The sequence below is a fragment of the Moschus berezovskii genome, chromosome 18 (assembly GCF_049115385.1).
Source record: "Moschus berezovskii isolate FMDL1 chromosome 18, NW_MosBer_1.0, whole genome shotgun sequence".
In the NCBI taxonomy this organism is placed as follows: Eukaryota; Metazoa; Chordata; class Mammalia; order Artiodactyla; family Moschidae; genus Moschus; species Moschus berezovskii.
In genome coordinates, this window is record NC_142477.1 from 37,174,363 (window position 1) to 37,198,495 (window position 24,133).

The 24,133-nt window shown below is 41.7% G+C and overlaps 1 protein-coding gene across 1 annotated transcript; it reads right to left on the bottom strand.

The window, feature by feature from the left end:
* Nucleotides 1-1,835: 1,835 nt before the first annotated feature.
* Nucleotides 1,836-24,112, bottom strand: AMACR (alpha-methylacyl-CoA racemase). The gene is made up of 5 exons (XM_055422205.2): nt 23,768-24,112; nt 21,154-21,297; nt 19,211-19,371; nt 15,414-15,600; nt 1,836-2,588 (listed from the first exon to the last, which is right to left on the bottom strand). The coding sequence occupies exons 1-5, from the start codon at nt 24,012-24,014 to the stop codon at nt 2,179-2,181; spliced, it is 1,149 nt and encodes a 382-aa protein (XP_055278180.1). The 5' UTR covers nt 24,015-24,112; the 3' UTR covers nt 1,836-2,178.
* Nucleotides 24,113-24,133: the final 21 nt, after the last annotated feature.

The window sequence follows — 24,133 nt, forward strand, 5'->3', positions numbered from 1 at the left end:
GGCTTGTGACTTAACTTGACCCAAGGAGACATGCTTGCTCCTTGGAAGAAAAGCTATGACAAACCTAGACAGCATATTAAAAAGTAGAGACATTACTTTGCCAACAATGGTCCATATAGTCAAAGCTATGGTTTTTCCAGTAGTCATGTATGGATGTGAGAGATGGACCGTAAAGAAGGCTGAGTGCTAAAGAATTAATGCTTTTGAACTGTGGTGTTGGAGGGGGCTCTTGAGGGTCCCTTGGACTGCAAGGAGATCCAACCAGTTGATCCTAAAGGAAATCAGTCCTGAATACTCATTGGAAGGACTGATGCTGAAGCTCCAATACTTTGGCCACCTGATGGGAAGAATTGACTCATTTGAAAAGATCCTGATGCCGGGAAAGATTGAAGGCAGGAGGAGAAGGGGATGACAGAGAATGAGATGGTTGGATGGCATCACCGACTGAATGGACATGAGTTTGAGCAAGCTCCAGGAGATGGTGAAGGACAGGGAAGCGTGGCGTGCTGCAGTCCATGGAGTGGCAAAGAGTCGGACAAGACTGAGTGACTGAAGAAAAGGAAACACAAGACAAGTTTTGCAGAGGGCTCCTGAGACCCTCTCTTCTTTTGGATGTTATGCTGTGTGGAAATGAGATTCCAGATCTTGCTAAAGATGGGGGGAGAAAATGAAGGCGACGATACTAGGGGTGTAAAGCTGGGTAGGGAAGTTGAACAGTAGTCCAAGGAAGAAGTGATAGGGTCTGGATGAAAGAAGCAATGGGAGATGGGGAGAGGGAATGAGATGGGTCTGAAAGTGGAACTGATAGCACTTCACTATTGAGATTCATCACTTTAATAAATATTCACAAAATTTCCAACCTGGGCCAGGAACTGGGAACTGAGCAATAAATGAAACCTACAAAATCCTTCATAGTTTCCATTTTAACATGCCCTAGTTAAGAAGGCGGAGAAGGTAATGGCAAGCCACTCCAGTACTCTTGCCTAGAAAATCCCATGGACGGAGGAGCCTGGTAGGCTGCAGTCCATGGGGTCGCTACGAGTCAGACATGACTGAGCAACTTCACTTTCCCTTTTCACTTTCACACATTGGAGAAGGAAATGGCAACCCACTCCAGTGTTCTTGCCTGGAGAATCCCAGGGACGGGGGAGCCTGATGGGCTGCCGTCTATGGGGTCACACAGAGTCGGACACGACTGAAGTGACTTAGCAGCAGCAGCAGCAGTTAAGAAGGAATCAGGCAGGGGTTAATTCATACAACGTCAGCAGTGATAGGCAGTATGAAGGAAAATGAAACAGGGTTCGGGAAGAGTGAGTGATAAGGCAGTTGCTATTTTAGACAGGGATCAGGAAAGGATTCTCTGTAAGGGAGATTGGAACAGGGGCCAAATGAAGTGACAGGTAAACTGTGGGGTCTATTGGTACAGAGGCAGACATAAACTGGGAGAGGAAGCTGGAGACTAGTAAGAGGAGGGAAAGTCTAGTAAGACTTTCAAACGGATGATGGTACAGTTTACTGATAAAGAGATACACATGGATGATGCTATACACGTGGATGATGCTAATAACAGGCAGTTATACACAGGAGCTGGTCTAGATGGAAAGGTGGCAGTTATCTGAAGGAAACCTCAAGGACATTTTCTAAAATTTCAATTCAGAGACACCAGCTGAATGGTTTCCTTACCAAATTAAAAGGATCTGACTTTTCCACCTAAGGACATTCATTCTGGCTAACAGTAGAGCCTAAAATATTTCAATGAGCAACAAAAGGCTCTTTTAGCGCTACTGAAAGAACTTTCTTGAAAGCTTTTCACAAACTTAAAAGCAGGAGTAAACTTTATGGGGAATAAAGCTTTATTCAATAAAAAGCATTACATTAATGCATTTCAAGTATTATGTAAATATATAAGCATTTTAAACTGACAAATATAACCTATCAACTAAACTGAAAGGCAGAAAAACTGCCACAATTTAGTACAGGCAAACTAAAAATATTCCCAAATCAAAAGCCATGATAACCATTTTCAGAATTCCGTCATTACTCTATAATCAGTCGTGTTTCCTGATTAGAATAGTTAGACCACTGTGATACTGTTTTTTCATGTTTCCATGGACACAATTTTTTGTATTACACTGTAAATGCAATATTCAAATTCATTTGGATTGTGGGGCTTGGAACTTAGAGGTTAACTCTAAGTTTATGAATTCCAATAATATTATCTAACTTAAGCTGACTGATCTCTTTCTGGCTGAACCCAAGTTCTTTAAGAATCTCTTCAGTGTGTTCTCCTACAAAAGGATCTCTTTCAGTTGAAGGGAGAGCTGGGGTATTGGACAGCAGAGGAGCAGGGCGGGGACTCACACGCTGCTCTGTATCAGTAATAAACGAGCCCCGATCTTTGTTGTGACCATGATGGGTAACCTCTTCAAAAGTCAGCACAGGAGTCACACATGCATCTGTGCCATCAAAGATCTGACACCACTCTGCCTTTGTCTTCTTTGCAAAGATATCTGCAAATTTCTTCTTCATTTCTGGCCAATCCTTTATACTCATCTGATTGGGAAGTTCATCAGACTTCAGCCCAAGTCCTGAGAGAAAAACAGAATTTCTTAAATCAGCATGCTTTGGGTGCAGTAAACATAATCAGTGCAAATGAGTTTTGAACTCATCATACTTGCCCCAAATGGGATATCTTATAAGAATTTTCAAATGAGTCAAGAGAAGAAATTCAAACTTAACTTGAAGTTGGAGCCAAAGCTGGAGAAGGCAGTAGTGTAACGGGACTCAAACAGACTTTCTAAGTCTTATCGAAATCTTATTATTTACATTTCATCAAAAGCAGTCTATTTTTAATTGTCTAGTTTCCAGAAATCAACTTCTTCCCTCTGAGAAGTTTTTCCAAAAGAAACTTCCTCATGAAGTTATTATTCCTCATAAAGTTATTATGTGTGTGCTCAGTTGCTAAGCCGTGTCTGACTCTTTTGCGACCCCCCGTAGCCCACCAGGCTCCTCTATCCATGGGATTTCCCAGGCAAGAACACTGGAGTGGGTTGTCGTTTTCTTCTCCAGAGGATCTTATTGACCCAGGAATCAAACCCAAGTCTCCTGTATTGACAGGCAGATTCTTTACCACTGAGTCACCTGGGAAGCCCAAAGACACATGCAAATTGTTCCGACAGCAAACATGACAGTAAGTTATCAGCCAGCCAATCAACAGGGGACAGAGACTTTTTCTCTCTCAAGTACGAAGAGTCCTAAAGGGCCCCTCAACACAAGGGACAGAGAAGATGAAAGGACTTGCCAGGGAATATCACAAGAAGGATGGTTTCTCCAGTCTAAGACTTGATCTGTGCTTCCTTTATTGACTACAGGAACCCACCCCTGTAGATACACCCCAACTCCAGTGCTGATTAAATTATACCCAAAGGGCAATTTTGCTGGGGTTTGGTGTAACTATCATTTTTATTCCCTTTTGTATAAGAGGGTTTCTAAATTTAAATTATGCATAATATTTTACATAAGTTTAGCCAAGTTAATCAAGCAATTCTCATTTTTTATCATTCTTTCCTTATCTACCATGTTGAAAAACAATGACCAATAATTGTAAGCTGCTCTGAAGATGCAGAATTGCCTACAAAGGTTAAGAAGACAGGAATACTATAGGCTCTTCTTGGAGTTTTGAGGGATATAAGGATATAAGAACTCACATAATTCTGAACAGCTGTAAAAAAAAACACCTGTGCAAATACATTGTTCTCTGTAGCCACCTGTCCCATTCAAAACCAGGAAAGATATAAAGCCATAGTTTCAGATTTACCACAGTAATCTATGAAGAAATATTTCTAAGGATGTCTTTCACTTTGCTTTCTCCTTCTTGACTGTCCCAAACTCTGTGATTAAGAAGCATATAAAATGAGCAGTTAGCCAAGGCACTTAAGTAGACGATGGCTAACTGCTGGAAACGTACATGCATGTTTTTATAAACAGTTTTCTTTTTTTTTAAATCAGAATGTGATCAGAATCATCAACTAAAACTGGAGCCAATAGTTCTCCAACAAACACTAAATTTAAGGTTACACAGGTTTTGTTAAGGTACACAGGTTTATACACTGGAATACTAGAAATCAGAACACTCTACCCTTGACTCTGACATACCAGCTGTTTCAACGTCCTGTCACCCCTTCTCAGCCCACAGTTTCCCATCCTACTCAGGAGCTTCAGCAAGGCCCCAAGATCAACTACCAGGGGTTTAGGCTGGGGTCCTGACATTCTATATGGAACTCTGAATCCACTCTCCCTTGTAAAGGACAATTACAGACTGTGGCTAGTTTTTATAATACAATCAACATTAAATTTCTGCTATTATAAGTCAAACAGACTTTCAGAGACTGACCTGGGGACTCAGACACCATTTAAAACTTGGGAAAGTACATTTTAATTTCCAAAAATCTACCTTATACGGACATATATACACATATACACAATTACACAAAATATCTGTCATTTTAAGTACATGCCATAAGCTTTCTTCCTTGTAACATGTTATTAGGTACATATTAACCAGTCAAGAATTCGTTGTAGGTATGCAATGACACAGGTGCAAAGATTAACACATTAAAAACAATAAACATTATGTGTTATAATGAAAACCTGTAAAAATGTAAATTAACTTGAATAAGAAAGTGGTTAAATAAATTTTAGTTCAGGTGCACTACAGAATACAACACGGCTACTATTTAAAAGGGTGAGGCTGAAGATATTCAGTATTGACAAAAAAGGATGTCTTTGCTACTTTTTAATTAAAAAATTATTAATTATAAACTTATGTGAGTATGTATTTTATAAATTATATAAATATATAATATAATGTATATAATCATATACATTATAAAAATTATATAATATAAATACATATGTTTATATTATACTAATTATAATATATATATTTATATTAAATAGACTATAAAACAATTTAATTGTGTCTGTATGTGTACAGGGAAAATTCTTAAATGTCACATTCCAAACTTTCCTAAAGTGGAAGGACAAGGGAGAATTTTTACCTCTTACCTTATAAATTCTGTATTGTTTATACTTTTTTCATAAAAAATACATTATTTTGAATTTTTTCATTTTTTAAAATTGTGTTAAAATGTACAAAATATAAAATTGACCATTTTAGCCACTATTAAGAATACAGTACTATTATTAAGTACATTCACATTGTTCTGGAACCATTACCACCATTCATCTCCAGAACTTTTCATCTTTCCAAACTGAAACGGTACTAATTTCCCTGATGGCACAGACGGTAAAAAATCTGCCTGCAATGCAGGAGACCCAGGTTCAATTCCTGGGTTGGGAAGATCCCCTGGCGAAGGGAATGGCAACCCACTCCAATATTCTTGCCTGAAGAATTCTATGGACAGAGGAGCCTGGCGGGCTACAGTCCATTGGGTTGCAAAGAGTTGGACACAACTGAGCAACAAACACTTTTACCCATTAAACACTAACACTCTATCCTCTGCTTCCCCCAGTCCCTGTTCAAATATCTGTTCAAGTTCCCACTTTTAATTCTTTTGGATATATAACCAGAAGTGGAATTGTTGGATCATATGGTAATTCTATGTTTAATTTTTTGAGTCACCATATCATTTTCCACAATGAATGTATAATTTTACACTCTTACCAGTAATGCAGGGGGTTCCAATCTCGCCACATCCTCACCAACACTTAGTTCCTGGCTTTCTTTTAATAATGTTTTGAAATTTTAAAGCAACTTAAAAAAATTCTCTATTGCCTTTACTACAAGAATCTTATGTTGGAGGGCAGTCTTCAGATGGCAGAGGAATAGGACGGGGAGACCACTTTCTCCCCCACAAATTCATCAAAAGAACATTTGAATGCTGAGTAAATTCCACAAAACAACTTCTGAATGCCAGCAGAAGACATCAGGCACTCAGAAAAGCAGCCCATCGTCTTTGAAAGGAGGTAGGAAAAATATAAAAGATAAAAAGAGAGACAAAAAAGGTAGGGACAGAGCTCCGTTATGGGAAGGGAGGCTTAAAAAAGAGAGAAGTTTCCAAACACCAGGAAACACTCTCACTGGCGAGTCTGTGGCAAGCCTTGGAATCTCAGAGGGCAACCATAACTGGGAGGAAAAATCAATAAATAATTAAAACCCATAGATTACATTCCCAACGGTAACTCCCAGCAGAGAAACAGCGCAGACACCCGCATCCGACACTAACAAGCAGAGGCTTTGCAGGGAGGCTCTGGCTGCATTGCGTAGAGTGAGGACCGGGCCTGAATGCCCCGAGGACAATCTGAGGGAACTAACTTGAGATAGCAAAGCAGACTGTGGGGTGGTTACCCCACGAAAAGGCAAAAAGCCCTAACCTAAGACACCGCCGGACCCGCTCACAGAACAAAGGACTAAGCAGAGCTAGCCGGCTGCGGATGGCCCATCCCCCACCAAGACAGGCAGGGGAGGGCAGCCAGAGCCGGAAGTGGGCAATCGTGGCCCCAGAGAGGCATCATCTACCAAACTGCAAGCAGGCTTCATCGCTAACCAAGACTTCTTGGGATTCTGGACAGTCGACATCCGCCTGAGAAGGTGCTGGTTGTACACCCAGAAAACTGAGCGGCAGAAAACCGAACTGGGGAGGCGATAAGTCCTAGCGACCACAGTTGCCAAACACCTGGTTACCTGAGCTGCTCCAACCAGGGAAGGGCACAAAACGCAGGCCCAACCAAGTCTGCACCTTTGTGGAGTACCCGAGTACCTGAACCTGAGTGGCTTTGACCTGGGAAGTGCATGCAACCCAGGGCCCACCTCAGACAGTTCCCAGCAGAACAATCTAGAGCCTGTGCAGTGTAGACTGGGACAGCACACGCGCCGTGAGCGGGGGCAAACCCAGTGTGGCTGAGACACTGCAAGCACTCCCCACAGACGCCAGAGATATTTGTCTGCAGCGTTCCTCCCTTCCCAGAACAGGACTGAACAAGTGAGCCTTAAAAAAGTGACCACTACTGCCCCCTAGTGTCAGGGCGGAAATTAGACACTGAAGAGACCAGCAAACAGAAGAAGCTACAACAGAGGGAACCGCCTTGCAAGTGACAGATGGAGAAGTCTTGAGGCTACTGCAAGAATAAGACTGAAAACCAGACGCAGGAGGCTTAAGTCCGAATCCTGAGAACACCAGAGAGCTCCTGACTCCAGGGAACATTAATCGATAGGAGCTCATCAAACGCCTCCATACCTACACTGAAAACAAGCACCACCCAAGGGCCAACAAGTTCCACAGCAAGACATACCAGGCAAATTCTCCAGCAACACAGGAATATAGCCCTGAGCTTCAATATACAGGCTACCCAAAGTCACTCCAAACCCATTGACATCTCATAACTCAGTACTGGACACTTCATTGCACTCCAGAGAGAAGAAATCCAGCTCCACCCACCAGAACACAGGAAACCTTGACAAGCTACCCGTCCAACCCCACCCACAGCGAGGAATCTCCACAATAAAGAGAACTCCACAAACTGCCAGAAGACAGAAAGGCCACCCCAAACACAGCAATATAAGCAAGATGAAGAGGCAGAGAAATACGCAAAAGGTAAAGGAACAGGATAAATGCCCACCAACACAAACAAAAGAGGAAGAGATAGGGAATCTACCTGATAAAGAATTCCAAATAATGATAGTGAAATTGATCCAAAATCTTGAAAACAAAATGGAGTTACAGATAAATAGCCTGGAGACAAGGATCGAGAAGATGCAAGAAAGGTTTAACAAGGACCTAGAAGATTAAAAAAGAGTCAATATATAATGAATAATGCAATAAATGAGATCAAAAACACTCTGGAGGGAACCAACAGTAGAATAATGGAGGCAGAAGATAGGATAAGTGAAATAGAAGATAGAATGGTAGAAATAAATGAAACAGAGAGGAAAAAAGAAAAACGAATTGAAAGAAATGAGAACAATCTCAGAGACCTCTGGGACAATGTTAAATGCCCCAACATTTGAATCATAGGAGTCCCAGAAGAAGAAGACAAAAAGAAAGACCATGAGAAAATACTTGAGGAGATAATGGTTGAAAACTTCCCTAAAATAGAGAAGGAAATAATCATCCAAGTCCAAGAAACCCAGAGAGTCCCAAACAGGATAAACCCAAGGCGAAATACTCCAAGGCACATATTAATCAAATTAACAAAGATCAAACAAAAAGAACAAATATTAAAAGCAGCAAGGGAAAAACAAACAACACACAAGGGGATTCCCATAAGGATAACAGCTGATCTTTCAATAGAAACTTTTCAGGCCAGGAGGGAACAGCAGGACATACTTAAAGTGATGAAAGAAAATAACCTACAGCCCAGACTACTGTACCCAGCAAGGATCTCATTCAAATATGAAGGAGAAATCAAAAGCTGTACAGACAAGCAAAAGCTGAGAGAATTCAGCATCACCAAACCAGCTCTCCAACAAATGCTAAAGGACCTTCTCTAGACAGGAAACACAGAAAGAGTGTATAAACTTGAACCCAAAACAATAAAGAAAATGGCAACGGGATCATACTTATCAATAATTATTTTAAATTACAATAATTACCTTGAATGCCCCAACCAAAGGACAAAGACTGGCTGAAGATACAAAAACAAGACCCACATATATGTTGTCTACAAGAGACCCACCTCGAAACAAGGGACACATACAGACTGAAAGTGAAGGGTTGGAAAAAGATATTCCACACAAACAGAGACTAAAAGAAAGCAGGAGTAGCAATACTCATATCAGATAAAATAGATTTTAAAAAAAGGCTGTGAAAAGAGACAAAGAAGGACACTACACAATGATGAAAGGATCAATCCAAGATACAACAATTATAAATATATATGCACCCAACATAGGAGCACCGCAATATGTAAGACAAAAGCTAACAAGTATGAAAGGGGAAATTAATAATAACACAATAATAGTGGGAGATTTTAATACCCCACTCACAACTATGGCTAGATCAACTAAACAGAAAATTAACAAGGAAACACAAACTTTAAATGATACAATAGACTCAGATCAGATCAGATCAGTCGCTCAGTCGTGTCCGACTCTCCGCGACCCCATGAATCACAGCACGCCAGGCCTCCCTGTCCATCACCAACTCCCGGAGTATACTCAAACTCATGTCCACAGAGTCGGTGATGCCATCCAGCCATCTCATTCTCCGTCGTCCCCTTCTCCTCCTGCCCTCAATCCTTCCCAGCATCAGTCTTTTCCAGTGAGTCAACTCATCACATGAGGTGGCCAAAGTATTGCAGTTTCAGCTTTAGCATCAGTCCCTCCAATGAACATCCAGGATTGATCTCCTTTAGAATGGACTGGTTGGATCTCCTTGCAGTATAAGGGACTCTCAAGAGTCTTCTCCAACACCACAGTTCAAAAGCATCGATTCTTCGGCAATCAGCTTTCTTTACAGTCCAACTCTCACATCCATACATGACCACGGGAAAAACCATTGCCTTGACTAGACGGACCTTGGTTGGCAAAGTAATGTCTCTGCTTTTTAATATACTATCAAGGTTGGTCTAACTTTCCTTCCAAGGAGCAAGCGTCTTTTAATTTCCTGGCTGCAATCAGCATCTGCAGTGATTTTGGAGCCCCAAAAAATAAAGTCTGACACTGTTTCCCCATCTATTTCCCATGAAGTGATGGGACCAGATGCCATGATCTTTGTTTTCTGAATGTTGAGCTTCAAGCCAACCTTTTCACTCTCCTCTTTCACTTTCATCAAGAGGCTTTTGAGTTCCTCTTCACTTTCTGCAATAAGGGTAGTGTCATCTGCATATCTGAGGTTATTGATATTTCTCCCAGCAATCTTGATTCCAGCTTGTGCTTCTTCCAGCCCAGCGTTCCTCATGATGTACTCTGCATATAAGTTAAATAAGCAAGGTGACAATATACAACCTTGACGTATACCTTTTCCTATTTGGAACCAGTCTGTTGTTCCATGTCCAGTTCTAACTAGTTACACCTAATTGATATCTATAGGACATTTCACCCCAAAACAATGAATTTCACCTTTTTCTCAAGTGCACACGGAACCTTCTCCAGGATAGATCACATCCTGGGCCATAAATCTAGCCTTGGTAAATTCAAAAAAGTTGAAATCATTCCAATCATCTTTTCTGACCACAATGCTGTAAGATTAGATCTCAATTACAGGAGAAAAACTATTAAAAATTCCAACATATGGAGGCTGAACAACACGCTGCTGAATAATGAACAAATCATAGAAGAAATCAAAATATGCATAGAAACGAATGAAAATGAAAACACGACAACCCAAAACCTCTGGGACACTGTAAAAGCAGTGCTAAGGGGAAAGTTCATAGCAATACTGGCATACCCCAAGAAATAAGAAAAAACTCAACTAAATAACCTAACTCTACACCTAAAGCAACTAGAAAAGGAAGAAATGAAGAAACCCAGGGTTAGCAGAAGGAAGGAAATCTTAAAAATTAGGACAGAAATAAATGCAAAAGAAACAAGAGGCCATAGCAAAAATCAACAAAGCCAAAGGCTGGTTCTTTGACAGGATAAATAAAATTGACAAACCACTGGCCAGACTCATCAAGAAACAAATGGAGAAGAATCAAATCAATAAAATTAGAAATGAAATGGAGAGATCACAACAGACAACACAGAAATACAAAGGCTCATAAGAGACTACTATCAGCAATTATATGCCAATAAAATGGACAACTTGGAAGAAATGGACAAATTCTTAGAAAAGTACAACTTTCCAAAACTGAACCAGGAAGAAATAGAAAACCTTAACAAACCCATCACAAGCACAGAAATTGAAACTGTAATCAGAAATCTTCCAGCAAACAAAAGCCCAGGTCCAGACAGCTTCACAGCTGAATTCTACCAAAAATTTAGAGAAGAGCTAACACCTATCCTATTCAAACTCTTCCAGAAAACTGCAGAGGAAGGTAAACTTCCAAACTCATTCTGTGAGGCCACCATCACCCTAATACCAAAACCAGACAAAGATGCCACAGAAAAAGAAAACTACAGGCCAATATCACTGATGAACATAGATGCAAAAATCCTTAACAAAATTCTAGCAATCAGAATCCAACAACACATTAAAAAGATCATACATCATAACCAAGTGGGCTTTATCCCAGGAATGCAAGGATTCTTCAATATCTGCAAATCAATCAATGTAATACACCACATTAACAAATTGAAAACTAAAAGCCATATGATTATCTCAATAGATGCAGAGAAAACCTTTGACAAAATTCAACATCCATTTATGATCAAAACCCTCCAGAAAGCAGGAACAGAAGGAACATACCTCAACATAATAAAAGCTATATATGACAAACCCACAGGAAACATTATCCTCAATGGTGAAAAATTGAAAGCATTTCCCCTGAAGTCAGCAATAAGACAAGGGTGCCCACTCTCACCACTACTATTCAACATAGTTTTGGAAGTTTTGGCCACGGCAATCAGAGCAGAAAAAGAAATAAAAGGAATCCAAATTGGAAAAGAAGAACTAAAACTCTCACTGTTTACAGATGACATGATCCTCTACATAGAAAACCCTGAAGACTCCACCAGAAAATTACTAGAGCTAATCAATGAATATAGTATATATATAGTTGCAGGATATAAATCAACACACAGAAATCCCTTGCATTCCTATACACTAATAATGAGAAAATAGAAATTAAGGAAACAATTCCATTCACCATTGCAATGAAAAGAATAAAATACTTAGGAATATATCTACCTAAAGAAACAAAAGACCTATATATAGAAAACTATAAAACACTGGTGAAAGAAATCAAAGAGGACACTAATAGACGGAGAAGTATACCGTGTTCAGAATCAATATAATGAAAATGAGTATACTACCCAAAGCAATCTATAGATTCAATGCAATCCCTATCAAGCTACCAACAGTATTTTTCACAGAAATGGAACAAATAATTTCACAATTTCTATGAAAATACAAAAAAACCTCGAATAACCAAAGCAATCTTGAGAAAGAATAATAGAACTGGAGGAATCAACACACGGGACTTCAGGCTCTACTACAAAGCCACAGTCATCAAGACAGTATGGTACTGGCACAAAGACAGAAATATAGATCAATGGAACAAAAGAGAAAGCCCAGAGATAAATCCACACACCTATGGACACCTTATCTTTGACAAAGGAGGCAAGAATATTCAATGGGGAAAAGACAATCTCTTTAACAAGTGGTGCTGGGAAAACTAGTCAACCACTTGTAAAAGAATGAAACTAGAACACTTCCTAACACCATACACAAAAATAAACTCAAAATGGATTAAAGATCTAAATGTAAGACCAGAAACTATAAAACTCCTAGAAGAGAACATAGGCAAAACACTCTCCAACATAAATCACAGCAGGATCCTCCATGACCCACCTCCCAGCATATTGGAAATAAAAGCAAAAATAAACAAGTGGGACCTAATTAAAATTAAAAGCTTCTGCACAGCAAAGGAAACTATAAGCAAGGTGAAAAGACAGCCTTCAGAATGGGAGAAAATGATAGCAAATGAAGCAACAGATAAAGAATTAATCTCAAAAATATACAAGCAACTCCTGCAGCTCAATTCCAGAAAAATAAACGACCCAATCAAAAAATGGGCCAAAGAACTAAAAGACATTTCTCCAAAGAAGACATACAGATGGCTAACAAACACATGAAAAGATGCTCAACATCACTCATTATCAGAGAAATGCAAATCAAAACCACAATGAGGTACCATTTCACACCAGTCAGAATGGCTGCTATCCAAAAGTCTACAAGCAATAAATGCTGGAGAGGGTGTGGAGAAAAGGGAACCCTCTTACACTGTTGGTGGGAATACAAACTAGTACAGCCACTATGGAGAACAGTGTGGAGATTCCTTAAAAAACTGGAAATAGAACTGCAATATGACTCAGCAATCCCACTTCTGGGCATACACACCGAGGAAACCAGAATTGAAAGAGACATGTGTACCCCAATGTTCATCGCAGCACTGTTTATAATAGCCAGGACATGGAAGCAACCTAGATGTCCATCTGCAGACGAATGGATAAGAAAGCTGTGGTACATATACACAATGGGGTATTACTCAGCCATTAAAAAGAATACATTTGAATCAGTTCTAATGAGGTGGATGAAACTGGAGCCTATTATACAGAGTGAAGTAAGCCAGAAAGAAAAACACCAATACAGTATACTAACACATATATATGGAATTTAGAAAGATGGTTACAATAACCCTGTATGAGAGACAGCAAAAGAGACACAGATGTATAGAACAGTCATTTGGACTCTGTAGGAGAGGGCGAGGGTGGGATGACTTGGGAGAATGGCATTGAAACATGTATATTATCATATGTAAAACGAATCTCCAGTCCAGGTTCGATGCATGATACAGGGTGCTCGGGGCTGGTGTACAGGGATGACCCAGAGGGATGATATGGGGAGGAGATGGGAGGGGGGTTCAAGATGGGGAACACAGGTACACCCGGGGCGGATTCATGTCAATGTATGGCAAAACCAATACAATAATGTAATTAGCCTCCAATTAAAATTTAAAAAATTTAAAAAAAAAAGAATCTTATGTCATGATAGTCTCAGTATTTTCAGATTTCTTTGCCCTGGAAAGCATTTGGAATATAGCATAGAGGAGTCTGAGCCTTACGAAAACCTTGTGTATTTATGCTCAGACACTGAGAGCTAAATGAAGCTATGGTCTCAAATATCTCAAAATGTACGTTGAAATAATAAATTAACACTAACTCAAAAATTCATTACAGATGTGGGAGTTTGTCCAAACCACTCTGTTCTATCGTTCTTCTAACTTACAGTTAACTTGGTGAAGTTAATATAGTTGATCACAGAATGCATTCTCATGCTCATAAAAACCATCATTCCAACTATATGCAGACTACTCTGAGTAGCATTTTGCATCTGAAAAGCTATCAAACATAAAACTCCAAACTTAAAGCTGGAAGATAAATGTGCTGCAACATATGTGCTTGTCACACTGCTTCAGCATATATTCTAAATCTTCTTAGAAACTAAAATATCTGTGAGTTCAGTTCAGTTCAGTCGCTCAGTCGTGTCCGACTCTCCGCGACCCCAGTACACTTTAAATTCACATTTCACAGGGACAAAATAACTTCAGTCCAATCATCAGTCAGGGCGGGAGGGATCCCAAATTTTTCTGCTAACCTGTGGCAACATATCAGTAAGACAAGAATATGCAAGAAAGGTGAACTGCAGAAGCATCACGTGATGGTGACATATCCCAACAAACTCTCACTTTCCAAAATCTCTCTGTGCTCTGGTGACCCCGTTATTAAGTACCAGGAGGGACATCTATCTATCAAGGAATAAAGACTGGGAGAACCAGCAGATCATTTCCAGGAGAGAACAGACTGTGGCCATGCAACGGGCAGGATAAATATCCAACACTACTGAGTATGGGCTTCCCAGGTGGCACGAGTGGTAAAGAACCTGCCTGCCAGTGCAGGAGACGTAAGAGACCCGAGTTCGATCCCTGGGTTGGGAGGGCTCCCTGGAGAAGGGCATGGCAACCCACTCCAGTATCCTTGCCTGGAGAATCCCAGGGACAGAGGAGCCTGGCGGGCTATGGTCCATAGCGTCGCACAGAGTTGGATACAACTGAAGAGACTTAGCACAGCACTGAGTATGAAATGCAATAAAAACACTGAATGCCCAAAAAAAGGATTATGGTCTTTTTAATCTGAGCTATTTTATAGACCTTTTCTATAAAATTACTCGTCAATTTAAAAGATGGGGGAAGTGCCTCACAATATAATGATGACCATCATTCAGTTCAGTTCAGTCGCTCAGTCGTGTCCGACTCTTTGTGACCCCATGAATCACAGCACGCCAGGCCTCCCTGTCCATCACCAACTCCCGGAGTTCACTCAAACTCATGTCCATCGAGTCAGTGATGCCATCCAGCCATCTCATTCTGTCGTCCCCATCTCCTCCCACCCCCAATTCTTCCTAGCATCAGAGTCTTTTCCAGGGAGTCAACTCGACGCATGAGGTGGCCAAAGTATTGGAGTTTCAGCTTTAGCATCAGTCCTTCCAATGAACACCCAGGATTGATCTCCTTTAGAATGGACTGGTTGGATCTCCTTGCAGTCCAAGGGACTCTCAAGAGGCTTCTCCAGCACCACAGTTCAAAAGCGATCAGCTTTCTTCATTGACCATCATTAGGCTAATTATAAAGTGGATATGTACATATAGTAAAAGACATCATGAACTTCAAAAGACCCCAAAATAGAGGCTGGAAAACATCCACAGAAAAGAGGTTCCTGAAAAGTTACTCACCCTTGATCAGCAGCTCATAGAACTGGGGCTCTATTGCTCCAACAGCCATGAAGCCCCCATCCGCTGTCTGGTAGGTTGTGTAGAAATGTGCTCCGCCATCTAACATGTTCTGTCCGCGAGGCTGTTCCCACAATCCTGTTCCTTGGGTTTTCCACAGAAAAGAACTTAGATATGCTGCTCCTTCCACCTTTGGAGAAACAGAATACGATGTGAATCCATATAATTCAACCATAAAAATTACGACTGATTCTTACTTGGGTTTGAAAAAAATGTTTGTATAAAAATGTTTATCTTAGAATATAGAAAGATTATACCTAATTAAACAACTTCTTTGATATTTTGAGAAAGTGAGTTAGGACAGGTTTATGATAGAGCTCCTGCACTATTCAGATCAGGGAATACTGTTCAGAAAAGACTTCAAGGAACTACTTCTGCTCTTCCTTTCAAATAAGATTGGCAGAATGTTGATAATTTTTTATGCTAAAGCTGAAACTCCAATACTTTGGCCACCTCATGCAACGAATTGACTCACTGGAAAAGACTCTGATGCTGGGAGGGATTGGGGGCGGGAGGAGATGGGGATGACAGAGAATGAGATGGCTGGATGGCATCACCAACTCGATAGACATGAGTTTGAGTGAACTCCGGGAGTTGATGGACAGGGAGGCCTGGCGTGCTGTGATTCATGGGGTCGCAAACAGTCGGACACGACTGAGCGACTGAACTGAACTGAACTGAAGTGAGGCTAGCTTCACTAGTAAGCTTACTTCACCATTAGTAAGCTAATTACATATTCTCTTTACTTTTATATATGCTAAAAACCATCAGGATAAAAAAGCTGAAAATAAAGAAAAAGGTTTTTTAAAAATCTATATCTGATCTCAATACTTATAAACACATACACACAAACACATGAAGCGGATCACATTTTAAAGGTAAATCGCATGACAGTTATATTTAGTTGATTCTAGTTTTGATACCAAGTGCAAGAAAAACAAATTTGAATATTTAACATATTTTAACTTTAATTATCACTAGAAAGTTACAGAATAAACACAACAATGTGGGTGGCAGGTGATAAAGGTTTTCTGAGTACAGACAAACAAGTTTGGGAATGCCAGCTTCCCACTACTCTTGAAATAAAAAGGATTCACATCTCCAGTATGATTATCATGAGACTGCATGCACTGAGCCAACTAAAGAACACTTCCCTATTATTTTGGCACTCCCGGAGGAAAGCCAGCAAAGCATCCTTGTCTCTCAGGTTACTGATAGAAAGGCCCCATTCCAACTGTGAGCATGGGATTTCTCACAGATTCTGGCTACAAAACAAACACAAAATTTAACAGGCAAGAAGACTGCAGTGGGATGCCATTTCCTCCTCCAGGGGATATTCCCCACCCAGGGATCGAACCCTTGTCTCCAGCGTCCGCAGGCAGATTCTTTACCACTGTGCCACTTGGGAAGCCCATCTTTAGATACGTCTGTTTTCCCTTTTAGCTTGAGGAAGCTCATGAAGACTTGAACCCATGGATCTGGCATTTGCTGTCACCAAGTAGTGGAGTTTGTATAAGTGGCCTTTGGTGGTGCTGTTTTTTGAAATGGGGTTACACAGATTTTACAGTCCCCACATTTATACATACACACACAAACACACATATAGATACATCACACATACACCCACATATATATATATATATATTTAATCTCCTTTATACACTGGATGTACTGATGAGACTATTGAAAAAAGATGTCCTGACAGTGTTATGGGTCTATTTTGGCTCACTCAGGATACAAACAGGCTCTAATCTAACTCCACCTTTACTTGGTGCCATAGAAGGACACAGGACAAGACACAGCAATTATAATCCTTATCTCATCAAGAGGCTGCCAAACACACACCTCTCTTACCCCCTCATCCACATGCAGTGTATGCTGCCACGGATGACAGCCCTTGATGTAGGGAAACTGCAGCCTCAATTTCCCAACTTTTTATATTATTCTCATCACATAGTCCAGTGGCCTGCATGCCAACATGCAGTCTCCCAGGTCAGAAGCACTCCCTTAGGTCAGGAGTAAACACAGTAAAACAGACCCCACATGCCATGTGCGTGCATGCTAAGTTGCTTCAGTCCTGTCTAACGTCCAGACTCTTTGTGACCCAATGGATTATAGCCCACCAGGTTCCTTTGTCCATGAGGATTCTCCAGGCAAGACTACTGCAGTGTAGTGCCATGCCCTCCCCCAGGGGATCTTTGCAACCCAGGGATCAAACCCAAGTCTCAGGCATCTCCTATATTGGCAGGTGGGTTCTTCACCACTAGCACCCCCTTGGAAGCCCTAACTCTACAGTTTCCAAGGGAACAGTCTGATGAAGAGATGACTCCAGGTCATCACAGGCAGGCCTAGGTCACAGATTCTGCTGCTAAAGTCATCTGGAAACTATTGGCCTAAAAGAATAAGATATATGTTCTCCCCAGTCAGCCTCCTCCTTCAGTGGTTCTCTCCAGGGTACCAGAGCCACCATCCACTGGGTCTTCTAAGCCAGAGATCAGGGAGCCATCCTTGATTCCTTCCCCTCCCTTTACTGCCAAATGTGAATCCTTAAATCCAGACCTATTCTACCATTGACCATTTTAGTACTTGCCTTTATCTCTCAGTCTTGTCTTCATCAAATCCACTCTCCAGCCTACCAGCAAAGATAGGTCCAAACGTAACCTGTATAGTGGCACTAGACTGGACTCTCATCAACTACTTGTGAGAACTCAGGCAAATTTCTGAATGTGCTAATGAGTCTGTTGAACAAAGATGTCCTACCAGTGTTAGGGGTCTGTGCTTCGCTGCTCACTCATGTCCGACTCTTTGCAACCCCATGGACTGCAGCCCATCAGGCTCCTCTGTCCATGGGATTTTTCAGACAAGAATATGGAGTGAGTTAACATTTCCTCCCCCAGGGGATCTTCCTGACCCAGGGATCAAATCCAAGTCTTCTGTGTTTTCTGCACAGCAGTTGAATTCTTTACCTGCTGAGCCATCAGGGAAGCCCTGTTATGGGTCTAACTGGGTTCAGTAACAATGTATCCCAGGAGAAGGGAATGGCAACCACTCCAGTATTCTTGCCTGGAAAGTCCATGCACAAAAAAGCCTCATGGGCTGCAGTCCATGGGGGTCACACAACTGAGTGCACATGTGTGAGGGGTCTGGAGGGAGATGGGTTGGTAGCAATAAACAGGTAGAGCCGGAAAAAAACAAACAATGTATTCCAAGTGAAACTGTTGCTTTGGGGTTAGGAGAAATCACACAGGAGGGCCCAGGAGAACGTGAAGCAAGTGCTCCGTGTGTGACAGTGGGACACTGAAGCATCCTGACATTCGAATCTCCGCTACACAGTACAGCAGGAAGGTCTAGACTGGTCCATTTTACTTAAGCATCATTAAGAATCTCCTCTTCCTGCCAAAGGAGACTTCCTGAGCCCAGTTTTGAATGAAGATCTCTTAAAAATCATATTCAAAGCACAAGACACAAGATGGGGAAAATCGTTGAAACACAATGTAGTAATCAGGTGAGTCATGAACAGTTTAGAAAATTGACTCCACAAACAAACAATCAAAATATGACATTCTGACACATGTCAAACACATGAAGCTGTTTTAAAGAGAAGGCTATCTTTGGTAACTTGGATTCAAATTTCAAATCTCAATTTATCTCCTGTCTTGTTCAAAAGAGGATTCGAGGCAGTCACATATCAACCTCAGGAACAAACGCTAGGTTTATCATCTCCCCCAGTTAACACTCACCATGCTTAGATCGATGACCTGACCTTTGCCAGAGCGTGTGCGTTCAAATAACGCCATAATGATGCCCATCGTGCACATGAGGCCGCCACCACCAAAATCAGCCAGGAGATTCAACGGGGCATAAGGAGTCTCACCACTTCTGCCACTTCTTGATAAAACACCTATACCGTGAAAAAAAAAAAAAAATGGAGGACTATTAACGGTAAATTTAATGTGTATTTAAAATCTTTATTTAGTTATTTTTGGCTGTGCTGGATCTTCGTTGCTGCTCGGGGCTTCTCTCTGGTTGCACTGAGTGGAGGCTACTCTCCAGTTGTGGTACATGGGCTTCTCACTGCACTGGCTTCTCTTGTTGCAGCACACAGGCTTCAGGACACATAGGCTTCAGCAGCAGTGGCACGTGGGCTCAGTCACTGGGCTCCGGGGCTTAAAACAACAGGCTCAACAGTAAGCCTGTAGTTTACAGGCTTAGTTGCTCCATGGCATGTGGGATCTTCCTGGGCCTGGGATCAAACCCCGTGTCTCCTGCATTAGCAGCAAGATTCTTTATCAACGAGCCATCCAGTGGTAAATGGGTTAAAAAGCCCATTTAATGTGTACTTTAAATAAATACATGAACATCTTAGAAGGAAAACCAATCTCTCTAGCTACTAGCTGTAAGTTATAATTAATATCTAATGCCTTTCTAAATCTAAACTTGTTGAGTATATTTATAAGATGGTTTTCTTTCCAACAGATTTCCTTGCTTTTTTTTTAATGTCTTTATTTTCTTTAAAACTTTATTCCTACTAACATTTTCAGAATTCCATTGCTCAGTTTTTATTCACTGAGTTGTGGGGGGCGGGGGAATGGTTGCTATCCACTTAGTTTATGACTTAACAATGGTATAAGGCACTTCCATTCTTATTAGAAAGAGATGCAAGAAAACAAACACAAGAAAAAGAAAAGGAACTGCATTTTTAAATAGATGTGAAAAATCAACTCTCCACTCACTATTTTCCTCAACCTTTAAATGTGTACACACAGAATATTTGAGACTTCTTTTACTCAGCAATATGGTTCTTAGAAATCTAGAATTAGGTCATTCTAAGAGATTCCCTGGTGGCTCAGGGGGTAAAGAACCTGCCTGCCATGCAGGAGACTCATATTCTATCCCTGAGTCGGGAAGATCCCCTGGAGAAGGGAATGGCAACCCACTCTAGTATTCTTGCCTAGAGAAGTCCATCGACAGAGGAGCCTGGTGGGATACAGTCCATGGGGTCACAAAGAGTTGGAATGACTGAGTGGTTAACACTTTCAAGACATGATCAAACAGATGAAAACCATGGGCTTTTTCTAGTATTCATAGAATTTCTAAAATCATGACTCAGTCAATAATTCACAATAAAGTAAGGGGGTACCAAAATCAAACTATTAATATATCTTTGCAAACTACAGAGCAACCATTTCTACTATCAATAAGTCTCTTACTTCCTAGCAGGGGCTTGCTGGAGAATTCACTCCACAAACATAGTCAGTAAATGTTACTCGTGAGTGTAATACCCCTCCCTGCGGGAAGGTAGGGGAAAGTGAAAGTGTTAGTTGCTCGACTCTTTGCGACCCCAGGGACTGTAGACTGCCAGGCTCCTCTGTCGATGGACTTCTCTAGGCAAGAATACTGGAGTGGGTGGCCAGGCCCTCTTCCAAGGGATATTCCTGACCCAGGGATCAGACCCATGTCTCCTGCATTGCAGGCAGATTCCTTACGATCCGAGTCACCAGAGGGAGGCTGACAGTGACTGTTCCAAGATAAACCAATCTTTTTTAAAGAAGTACACGCTCTTTATTAATTCCAATAAATATTCCAAACTTCACCTTTAAAAAATTCTTTCTAATAAGTGTAACTGTAGATCTTGACTGGGGAAAAAAAAGAGTGAAGAGAAATTATTTTTTTTTCAACATACCTGACAAAGCCAAATAGTTGATGTCATGTCCGGCTACCTTGGAGAACCTTCCTGACTGGCCGAATCCACTCAACCTGGCATAGATAAGACTCGGGTTCTCCCCCTGCAGAATCTCTGGACCAAGCTGGAATCTTTCCATCACCCCTTAAGAGAAAAGTTGTATTCTTTTTTTAAAGACAGCATGAACTGAAGATGGGTATAATCCCTTCTTTGTGGCAAATATAAAACAGCAGTTTTTTGCAAGGAAAACTGGTAACATTTGTTGTGAGTTTCTAATGAACGTATTGCTAGTAATTAAGAACCCAGACAGTGAAGCCTCCATTTCTGGAATGTATGGCAGATCCCCCCACCCCAAGAATGCTGCTTCCCTCCAGCACTGCCCTACATCCCTGCAGGCATACCCAAGCATCTTCAGAGTGGACATTCCATCCCTTCAGTCAGCCCCTTCAGAGTTGCCCCAGTTCGCTCCTAAGTAATTTATTAGAAATGGTCTGTTCTTTTGGAAGTTACTCTAGGTCTTTAGTAGATCAAAAATTCACTTTTGGAAGATGCTTTTCCTTTCAGGACCTCTTCTATTTCTATGCCTGCATGGGTGCCTGCTATACTTATGTGTGTATATATTCCATCTTCCCAAACAGCTCAGATGCTCCTCTGGCAGGATTCATGCCTCATTTGTTTTAACGGGCCTCTAACATGCCCAGCAGTTCCTCTACAAAAAGGCTCATTACAAATATCTGGTGGAAGAAGGGTTAGCTACAACAGCATTTAATTACTCTTAAGTTATCAGCGAGTACAGCTGACCCTTGAACAAGGTGAGTTTGAACTGTTTGGGTCCACTTACATGCAGTTTTTCAACAGTAAATACTACAGTATTACACAATCTGTGGTTGAACGCCGAGGAACTGTGGAGGACCACTGTAACTAAAGTACAGGTTAGCCCTGGTTTGTTCAACAGTCAATCAATATTTATTCTGCTAAAGCCAGGGAACCTAAGGAGTCCTGGGGTTAAAGATATAAAATTAGATAATAAAACTCACTGACTTTGTCTCCGCAAAGCTATGATAAGTTACAAAAGGATTCTATTCCTAGACTGGTGGTTACCAAAGGGGAAGGATAGGAGAGGGATGAACTGGGAGCTTGGGATTAGCAGATGCAAACAAGTATCTACAGAATGGAAAAACAATAAGGTTCTACTTTACAGCATAGGAAGCTCTATTCAATATCCTGTGATAGACCAGTGATAAATGGAAAATATGAAAAAGAATATATATGTAACTCAGTGGCTCTGCTGTACAGCAGTAATTAACACAATACTGTAAATCAACCATACTTCAATTAAAAATAAACTCTATTTCTCTAACTAGAAAAACATCAGCCTCAATCCACCCCAACACTCCCTGCAGCTATATCTGTATTCACAGCTCCACCTCTCCCCTAACACTAAGACAAATTATTTACCCATGTGGAGCCTCCTTCAATTTCAAGTTGTGTATTATTAAATTATAATATAATCCTAATTACTAAATTATTATTGTTGTAGTATCAGATCTGAAGGTGGATGCATTCACACATTTAAATACGCCTGGTGCCCAACACAGCTGATTCATTCCCCATTTACTGACTTCCAGCTATATACTAAAGCTTGGGATTTGTATTTGAGCAAAAGCAGGTGTCTGAGCAAAGATCAAAGTGGTGCTAGACCCAAACATCAGCTTTAAAAAAGCTGTTACAACTGTTATCGAGGAAGCTGTAGCAGGTGGGCAAAGAATCTGGAAGTCACAGAAAGGAGGAAGAATGATGGGACTGATGATAACTGAAAGCTGGCGGTGGGAAAGGAAGATTTGGGAGCCTAGACAAAGGCACAAGTTTTTCATTCAGGCAACTGGGTGGACATTGGTTCTATTCACTGAAATGATACAGAAAGAGGAGAGGACATTTTAGTAGGAAAGAGGTGGGGCTCAGTTTGGAATATGTGGAAGCTTCAGTGCCCAGGAGACGGTCAGATAGAAGTGGGCAGAACTTGCCTATTCCGGAAGTCTGTGGCTCTAAAAGAAAGGGGCACAGTTATAGACTTGGCCATCACCTGCCTATAAATAATAATAATAGAAATGGATAAGGGCTGCAAGAAGTAGAGTGTAAAGGAAATTAAGCAGAAGCTTAAGGCAGCAGGTGTTTGTCTGGCTTTACCCCAGTACATCCAAGCTCCAAAATTTAGCAAAGTTTGACTATGAACCTGCATGCACTTTTCCAGGAAGAGAATCTATGGCTTTCGTTTGTTTCTCATAGGGTTCATGACCTTCACGTAATTCAGAAACGCAAATGTAAAAGAGTAACTCAAAACAAGGGGGAACTTGGGAAGGAGTCAGAGAGAGGTATAAGAAAACTGAGCCCAGCAGCATTATCTCAGACTCCCAAGAGTGGAAGATCGTCTCAGGGGGCGAAGGATCAGCAATATCAAATGCAACAGCAAGGTCTAGAAAGTAGGGACGGAAAGGGTTCAGTTGGCAACAAGGCAAAGGTTATGCGGGGTGCAGCCCCAAACGGTCGGGCGCGGCGACCTCCCTTCTGCGGGGAACGTCCCCTCTCTGGCCCCGCGTAGGCACAGGAGGCTCACCGGGGCGGAAAGGCTCCAGTATCACGTCCGCCCGGGCGCACAGGCGTCGCAGCACCGCCGCTCCCCGCGGCTGCTTCAGGTCCACCACCAGCGAGCGCTTGCCTCGGGCCAACCTGCCCGGGTCGCTGAGGGTGCCGGGTCGGTCCACACGCACCACCTGCGCCCCGAAGTCCGCCAGGACCATGCCGCAGAAGGGAGCCGGGGCCAGGCCGCCGAGTTCCACGACTGTGATTCCCCTAAGCGCCATGGACACCGCGTCCGCTTCCGAAACCGAAGCAGCAGCGGCGCGAACTTCGGGCGCTTTCGCCAGAGTCGGCCCCGGGCGCAGCTCCTCCCTCGCGGCCCCGCCCCGCGCCTGCGCGCAGC

What these genes read in the sequence shown, in the direction of transcription:
- AMACR (XM_055422205.2), bottom strand. Translation starts at nt 24,014, where the DNA reads ATGGCGCTTAGGGGAATCACAGTCGTGGAACTCGGCGGCCTGGCCCCG. An exon ending in ACTGGAGCCTTTCCGCCCCG is followed by an intron (nt 21,298 to 23,767) that starts GTGAGCCTCCTG and finishes TTTTCTCTTAAG; the next exon opens with GGGTGATGGAAAGATTCCAG. An exon ending in AGGTCATCGATCTAAGCATG is followed by an intron (nt 15,601 to 19,210) that starts GTGAGTGTTAAC and finishes GTTTCTCCAAAG; the next exon opens with GTGGAAGGAGCAGCATATCT.